At 38.2% G+C, this 9,266-nt stretch overlaps 1 protein-coding gene across 1 annotated transcript; it reads left to right on the top strand.

The window, feature by feature from the left end:
* The first annotated feature begins 938 nt into the window (after positions 1-938).
* Positions 939-3,722, top strand: LOC122797083 (deubiquitinating protein VCPIP1-like). Its single transcript, XM_044065880.1, has one exon. The coding sequence runs from the start codon at positions 1,089-1,091 to the stop codon at positions 3,720-3,722; it is 2,634 nt and encodes an 877-aa protein (XP_043921815.1). The 5' UTR covers positions 939-1,088.
* Positions 3,723-9,266: the final 5,544 nt, after the last annotated feature.

The following is a 9,266-nucleotide window of genomic DNA, read 5'->3' as shown; positions in this document are numbered from 1 at the left end:
GATAATGCATAAGTTGTTTATGGACACACTTCTCCATAATTTCAGCCAATGGTGACAGAATAGCTATGGGTCTAAAGTTTGACAGTTCGAAGGAGTTGACTCCTTTATGGAGTGGTATTACATGAGATATTTTCCAAATGGAGGGGATGTTGGCTTCAGATAAGATTCTATTGATTATGATGGAGATGGGGTATGCTATGGCATCTGCAGCTTTTTGCAGATATTCTGGTGGGAAGAGATCAACTGCTAGAGTAGCTGGTTTTAATTTCTTAATTAGAGATCCGATAAGTGATGTAGAAACAAGCTGAAAGCTAAAGGAAAGCCTTAGCCTCATTTTATCTTGTGTACCCATTGTTCCAAATGTGACCCTATCCTCTAGTATTAGAATCCAGAGACAAGCCTGAAAAAAGATGTTATTTCGTCATTTGAGCTTTATTCCACCCTGTAGCTAGCTGTACGGCCATGTGGTTACTCGAGTAAACCAATTTATGTTATTTTAAGCCTGTCATAACCTCTCATGTATTATTTACTGTCTAAGAAAAGCCATCTTTATCTATGAAGAGCCCCTACCACATGTCTTAGGGTTCTTTTGGTGTTATGTCTATGAGACTTTTAGTTTCATAGGCAGTTAGTAGGTATGCAGTCCAGGAGATCATTAAGGATCCTAGCCCAAATTTCCAACTGCCCCAAAGCACTGCCTGGTAAGTGACTTACTCAACACAACACAGTAAACAATTGAAGGCTGAGGAAATCAAAACCTGCACTACAGGAAGTAGGTCATTAATAGCTCCTGGCCTTAATCGTCTAAGCTAACTGCTAGTCAGTCAAAAAGGTAGTCTTAGTCAAGTTAGGCTGGAAATATGGAGATTATAATTTTCTTTATATATATATATATATATATATATATATATATATATATATATATATATATTAGCCGCTTCCGTGTTTAATGTTATTTTGCTTAAAAACACAAAACAAAACAGAAATTGCCGGTCTTATTTAGTAAGAGGATTATAAAGAACTTGGCATTTTTGTGAATAATGAGACTTTAAAAACCGGCCTATTAAAACAAAACACAATAAGTCGCGATGTCACAGCAGCAACAGGGCTCAAAGAAAAAAGATAAACACATTTTTTCAGGAATCTGCCCGGATCCAAAATGCCAGGCGAGATTATTCTTTCCTGCTTATGGATCAGGTAGTATAGAGTGCACGGACTGTGGTCAGCGTCATGAGCAGAAAACGCTTTTGAACGTTAAAGAAATAACTGACCCGGACGTGGTGCTGCATAATCTGCTGAGGAATGCTTTGCTTGGAGTCACTGGAGCTTCCAAGAAGGGTACTGAGCTGGTCAAGGTAATGGGACTGTCCAACTACCACTGCAAGCTGTTATCACCTATTCTAACTAGATATGGCATGGATAAACAGACTGGGAAAGCCAAGTTACTGAAGGAGATGAATCAAGGGGACATGTTTGATTGTTCTCTTCTGGGAGATCGTGCTTTTCTTATTGAACCAGAACATGTAAATACTGTTGGGTATGGCAAAGATCGGTCAGGCAGTCTAAGCTATCTGCATGATACATTAGAAGAAATAAAGAAGTACAGTGGCTATCAAGAATGCTTGATTCCTGTTCACGTTGACGGTGATGGACATTGTTTGGTTCATGCAGTGTCTCGGGCCCTAGTAGGTAGGGAGTTATTTTGGCATGCTTTAAGAGAAAATCTTAAGCGGAATTTTAAACAACATTTGGATAGTTATAAAGCACTCTTTCAGGACTTTATTGATGCTGCAGAGTGGGAAGATATTATTAGTGAATGTGATCCTTTATTCATCCCACCTGAAGGGGTACCACTAGGTCTTCGTAATATTCATATATTTGAATTAGCAAACGTGTTGCATCGTCCCATAATTTTGTTAGATTCTTTAAGTGGAATGAGAAGTTCAGGAGATTATTCAGCCACTTTTCTTCCTGGGTTAATACCTGTTGAAAACTGCATGGGAAAAGATGGACAGTTGAATAAGCCTATTTGTATTGCATGGAGTAGTTCTAGTCATAACCACTATATACCACTTGTTGGAATAAAAGGTGCTTCCTTGCCAAAATTGCCTTCTAGATTGCTTCCTAAAGCTTGGGGTGTTCCTCAGGAGCTCATTAGGCGTTACATCAGGTTAGAAACGGATGGCAGTTGTATACTTGGTGGAGACAGAAGTCTTCAAGACAAATATTTGTTAAGACTAGTTACTGCAATGGAAGAAGTATTCAAGGAAAAACATGGCATCCATCCATCATTAGTAGCAGATGTTCATCAGTATGTTTACAGGCGAACAGGGGTGATAGGTGCACACCCTGATGAAGTTACAGAAGCTGCAAAGAAGGCAGTGCTGGAAAATCGTTTACACAAGTGCTTGATTTGTGGAGCACTCTCTGAACTCAATATTCTTCCAGAATGGTTGGCCCCAGGTGGAAAGTTGTATGATCTGGCAAAGGCTACACATGGTCAACTCAGATCTGACAAGAACTACAGCTTCCCATTGAACAACTTGGTGTGTTCTTATGATCCTGTAAAGGATGTTTTAATACCAGATTATGGGGCAAGCAGCCTTAATGCCTGCAATTTATGTTCTAGTGCCTCAGTGCGGCATGTCCGAGGGGATGGCTCAGTTGTATATATGGATGGAGACCAAACTAATATCAGATCAAATGGTGGCAAATGTGGCTGTGGATTTAAACATTATTGGGAAGGTAAAGTGTACGACAATCTTCCTGAAGCTTTTCCCATTACTCTGGAATGGAATGGAAGAGTTGTGAGAGAAACTGTGTACTGGTTCCAGTATGAAAGTGATTTGTCTCTGAACAGCAATGTTTATGATGTTGCTATTAAGCTTGTTACCAAGCATTTTCCAGGTGAATTTGGAAGTGAGATTTTGGTTCAGAAAGTTGTCAACACAATATTGCATCATACTGCTAAAAAGAACCCAGATGAATATACTCCTGTCAGTATAGATGGTGCTCATGCACAGAGAACAGATGACATTCAGCAGAGGCAGCCTTCAGATCCCCCAACAAAAATTATTCTCACTGGTCAGAAAAGTAAAACATTGCATAAAGGAGAGTTGAATATGAGTAAAACTGAAAGAACGATTCAGCAGAATATTACAGAACATGCGTCTGTAGTGCAGAAACGCAAGACAGAGGCGCAAGAGCAAAAAGGATTAGGAAGGTCTGTTTCCCCCATTTCTGCTCAAGTTGGTACCTCATCTGCTCCTGTTACTCCCACAAAAACACCATACTCTCCGTCTGCCATAAAAGAAAAAAAGATCAGAATCACAACCAATGATGGACGCCAGGCAACACTGACTCTTCAGCCGTCTACAACATTTGCTGATTTGCAGGAAAGCATAGCCAAAGAATTTAAAGTGCCTCCCCATTTACAAAGTATACACTGTGGCTTTCCACCAAAAGAACTTTTGCCTCCTAAGGAAGAAGAGAAAAATGAGCCAGTTTCATTGCAACATGGTGACAGGGTAACAGTAGAAATTTTGAAGGATGTTAAGGATACCGCAGATGAAGTAAACTTGCATGCTTCAGTATCTGTGGCCCATTCTATAAAAAAAGAAGATGCTTCAGGTTTTGGTAAACTGTCCATGAAAGAACAGCAAGAACATATAGATCTGGAAATGTCATCACTGTGTCTTCTGGCAACTTTGATGGGTATGTAATAAAGATATAATTAGTCACTGCATTGTTAACTGTTTTCATATGTGGAATTCTTGTTTTTAGTAAGTCACATTTTAAGATTTTTCCTTCTTTTATGTTTTACCACAAGACAACTGTGAGAGCATTTTACTGCTTGACATAAATGGAAATTCACAGGCATCTTGTATATTTGAGATATATTTTTTGACAATTTTATTCATCTTTTACTGCTGCCCTTGTCTGTTAAAGAGCCAGTAGGTACAGTTTTCTCTAACTCTCTACCGGATGCAAGAATGTGTATACCTGATCTTATGTGCTGCTGTGTTTGTCTGTCTTACTTTATTTAGAAAGAGAAAGGATAGTAATTTCGCTCAGTAAACCTTAAGTCTTTTCACTTCCTGATAGGTAATTAGCTGTGATCTGTCCCATGCTGGTATTTTTTTGTGACAGCATTCCAAGTAAAACAGTTTGGAAGCTTACAGGCATGAAGCTAGACGAAGTTTAACTTTATTCACAAATGTTTTATTTCAGGTTACAGTATTTCTAACATAAGGGGCGGCGTAAGCCACATAACTTTGGGCTAGGCTTATAAATGCCCTAGGGCAGTTAGCCTAGTATAAACCTATGAACCTATGAACCTATGAACCTAAGACTGTCCTGGTGTAATGTCATATTAAAAGCAGAGTATACTGCAGAACTGCAGAATAGATAGATAGATAGATAGATAGATAGATAGATAGATAGATAGATAGACAGATAGATAGACTGATACTACAGCATATTCACTGCACAATATATGGCATACTATTCCATGTACAATAAATGGATCCATAAATATTTTATCTTAATGAGCTCCAGTACTTATGCTTGGCATAGCCTGATGTGCCCTGATTCCAATTTGGAGCCTCCATGGTCTCAGAAAATTCTTGACTGCACAGTGCCACCTATGTCTTGGCTGAACTACTGCATACCTGACATGTAAACCTCTATCACTTATGTGATATTACAGCTGAGACATCTAAGGTGGCTTGCTGTGGTGCTGTTCATTTATACTACAATCCACATTCAGTGAAAACTGACATATATGCATGCATCCTGTATATAAAGGGAATGACTACTATGAATAAACAACTGTACAAACATGTTTTCATTGTCCACCATAACATAACATAACATAACATAACATAACATAACATAACATAACATAACATAACATAACATAACATAACGTAACGTAATGTAACTTAACGTAATGTAAAGTAATGTAACATAACATAACATTAATGAGGCTCTGTGTGCATCTGTTGCTGCAGGAGTATCATCCATTCTCTATGTTATGCTGAAATTATACTGCTGATATACATGGGAAGATCCTAACAATATGGATATGGTTTACTGAAGTCAATGGGCTACCTGACAACACAGTAAGTACATAATGGCAAGTTATATCCCTGTTTCTACATTTTATAGGCTAACATATTGCACCTTAACATTTTTTTACCTTCCTGTGGAGCAGTATAAACATTACTGCTATGGCATAAAATATAGCAGTCCCGGAGCAGTATAAACATTCCCTGAACATTAACTATTTAGATCCACTGGCTGTGGCAGAAAAGAATCTTGATTTTAGATTAATCAGTCATCCAATGTATTTAGTTGCTAATTACCTTCAATCTACTACAACTCTAACTCTGCTGCACCCACTGAGATAACATGTTTCATTAATTTTGCCAGTATTTTCCTTTGTTTTATCACTTTTGTACCGATTCATATTAGCCCTTAATGCAACAATATATTGCATCAACAGAAATCCATATATGTAGAATGTAACTTCATTAGTAAGTCCAGATATAAATAACTATGTACAGTAATGTCCACTTGAGATAAAGGGGAACATGACTTTCTTAGTGACTTCTTGACCATTACAGGTATGAAACTTAACACTTAAGATCACACCTTAGACATGTCCTAACATATTTGCTTTTTCCTACTGTGTTCTTTCCACCTTACAGAACAATGCCCATGCTTTCATATAATACAATAATATTGCTTAGCAGATTCTTCCCATACGTGTAATTTTTATTCTAGTCACCTTCCTCAGTGCACATTATATTGGGTTTAAACAAAACCTCATTGCAATGTCCTTAGGAATTTTTTTGTCTTGCTCTTGTATCATTTCAGTTATCACATCTGAAATTTTCACACACATAGCAAAGGAGCTCTTTTTTATTTCATATACACTATGGTCGTAAAGCTGTGTACTGTAATTTGCAGATTTATTATATCACTCTTCTGGGACCATAAATCTATTGAGACTTCTTTAGTCTGAGGTTGACAAAACCACTAGGAGCAACTTAACTATTTAGCTGAGCTTTACAAGCCCGAAAAACAGTAGTGCTGCACAGTACTGGTGGAGCAAGTAGTACTCAAGTAATACTCAAATACCTTCACTAAGATATTATTGAGGAGAAAGTATTCAAAGTGGAGTTACTTGCCACCTTGGTAATGGAAGTGTGGATCCTTCCAGGTTCTAGTTTCTGGTTTCTTTGGGGTGGTGGGTACTTTTTCTCCATTGATACTTCTCTGCTTGTCTTGTCTGCCATTCTAGCTATGGATCCTTATTCTACGAGAAATTGAGGTCAGTTGAACTGTCTGAAAGTCTTTAAAGAGAAGTGACTCACTCAGTACTTTTGGATTCAAAGCAGCTTTATTTGGCAGTTGAGCTCTGCTTAGAACACTGAGTGAACATTGTGAGGTCCTGGCTTTTTATTGACAAAATTGTGGCCAGAACTTAAGGCTATTGCCACCCATGACATCAACATGGGTGTGTTTGCATGCTTTTGGTCTGCCCATAATGTCTTAGTGGGAGTCACCTTGTATGTGGGGGTGGGTCATAATGTATATGGTTGCATTTCTTATTAATAGTTAGTAAATGCAACTTGGTTCACTTGGAAAAAAAGTCTTAAAATCATGCCTGTACTTTTCAGAATTATCTTGCAAAGTTTTTTATGGATCTATTGAAACACACCACTACAAATATGTAAATCAATAAACATCAAAACCAGAACTCAGAAGTTCTTTTTGAAAACACCGAATCACTCCATTACAGCAAATATGCATATTTAAATGTATAAATTCTAAACGCATAAAACAAAATAAAATAAAATGGAAGTAAAAATAAAAATAAATAAAACTCATTAGCCAGTGGAAGGATAATCTCTTGGCTGCAGTCGTCTAATACCTGGGATGCTTTGTGTAAAACTTTTTCAGATTTCCCTTATAGGTGTGTGCCTTTGTATTCATGTGTAGGAATGTAAGTCTGTTACAGCTAGCTGAGGGTTGGTTGCATTCCTGGCCATATGGTCCGATGTGTTTACTGCTTCAGGTATGGGGAGCTACTCAAGGTCCAAAGCTGTCCTTAAATGTGCAGCTTGGTTTGCTTGGTGAAATGCATATCTTGAAGGAAGTTCCTTTTTGTACTAATCTGTGCTGAGAAGACACTATAAAAGACATGTATGAGTACCCTTATTCCACTTGGTTAGGGAACTGAAAAACGGCCACATGGTGTTCAGCCATTAATCGTATTAGTTTAAGATATACTAAGCTCAGACTGTAAGCACATTAGGTGTTAGGTCGATTTAATAGATCTAGTGAGACTGATTTATTTTTTTCAGAACCAGGTGATTTGGCCATTGAGTCTAAGAAACATTGAGGCAGGAAACCAGCTGTTTTAAAATAGAGAGTGGGGTATATGCCATATAAAGTCTGGGGATAGAGTTATGTTTTTTCACCTGATCTAGAGAAGATGAGTCAAAAGGCAAGATAAGTGGATGTGTGAGTATGATCAACATTGGTGAAGAATGCACAGCGATGTTAAGTGTGAGTGTGAAAAGGATTTTGTATGGGAAAACCTTGTATGGTGGTGGGACAGACAAATGTACTCAAGCTTGGTCTTGAGAGGCCAAGCCTTGGGGGAGGATCATGGGCTAAGAGATTGGTCATGGCCTCAGAGTTAAAATGGCAGAGTTTTCATATTTCATTAGGCCAATCTCAGGGGCAGAACAGTGTGGATGTGCCAGGAGCTGCTTGTCCACAGGGCTGCTAGTCCAGTTCATCTTTAGAATGTAATGCGATCAGGTGTCATAAAAGATTACAAGATGTTTAGAAAAAAATATACAGATGTAAAAAATACAGTTGTAAAAAAGATGAAAAAATAATGTAGAAATGTAATAATAATTGTAAAAATGATGTCAGATTTAGGTTGCCTATGTAGGAAGGAAAAAACTGGGGTAAGTTTAGTACAACGGACTCAGTAGAGAGGGTAGGGAAGGTTGAGGGTTGGGGCTATGTATGGGAAAGTCAAGAGAAAAATGCATTCACCTCTGTGTAGATGGACAACACTAAAATGACATGGGAGTAGTCATGTACAGAGATGTCAAAAATCTAACACTGGGGGTTCAGTCTTCTTTACTAGTGAAAGCTTGGAGAAGTTTAGAAACAATTAAAACTACCATGATAATGAAAGAGTAAGAAGCCTCTTGGGGTAGATTAGAATGTTTGTTTGCCACCTGATTCTAAAAGCTATGTTTTAAAGAAAATGTGGGTCAATACTTTTCTTAAAGGGTACAATTGCCAATGTGGAATCTATTATGTGTAGCACGAAGGTGTCAGGGTAACTTGTAGTAGTGCCTGTAATGAGGATGGGCACTCTTGCTAGAAGTAATACTTGACACGCTGCTTGTATGTTTGAATGCTTGGATGAAGTTTCTGGGTTGTACAGCAGCTAGCAGGCAAGAGAAGAGTGGTTTAGAGGGGTGAGGATGCTAAGGGTGTGCCAATGCCTGTTAGTCCAGTCCTTAGGGCAACCTTGTGGGTGGTTCCAGAAGCCTTGGTTGTCAGATCCAGCAGGGTCAAAACTGGAGGGGCAGGTTATCGGATAGCTAAGCGGTGTTTTGGATACGACCATATAACACCATTTGGGTTGGATAGTAAAATGCAAATTTCAGTACAAAGATCTAACCAATCAAAAAATCTATAGAAGCTTGAATGCTTTTTGTAAGGGATGGTTCCATTAAATTTATATTGCAGATGTAAGTAGAACGTTCAACGTAGCAAGTACACAACTACCAACAAAAATTCATAAAGTGGAAGAGGTTGAAATTATAGCTTTGGAATGAAAAGCTTATTTATCTATGAAGTCAACACTTTATCCCAAATGCCTTGCTAGGGAGTTGCCTGAAGCAAATAGGTCTGCCAATTGAGCTGTAGTATGTATTCCAAGATGTAATTCCTAGTGGAAACAAGTCAGGAGTTAATCTGGTGCTCATGAGTATAGTTAGAATTTTTTATGGTCTAGTTTTGGGAAGTTCAGGATGCAGTTTATGGATACAGTAGTGTTGAGTCCATGGGGTTTTCCATCTTGGAGTCTAATCTGTCATTCAAGTTCTTTCTTTTCTAATTTGTCATTCAGGTTCCTATCTAATGGTGTGTCTTATGTCCTGTCAATGATGGCAAATTTGAAGAGGTCATGTTCCTAGGTTCATAGGAGATTACTAGGCTAATGGCCC

Source organism: Protopterus annectens, chromosome 3.part0, assembly GCF_019279795.1.
Source record: "Protopterus annectens isolate FY-2018-M chromosome 3.part0, PAN1.0, whole genome shotgun sequence".
NCBI lineage: Eukaryota > Metazoa > Chordata > Ceratodontiformes > Protopteridae > Protopterus > Protopterus annectens.
The sequence above is the reverse complement of the archived record's forward strand: the minus strand, read 5'-3'. Positions and strand labels throughout refer to the sequence as shown.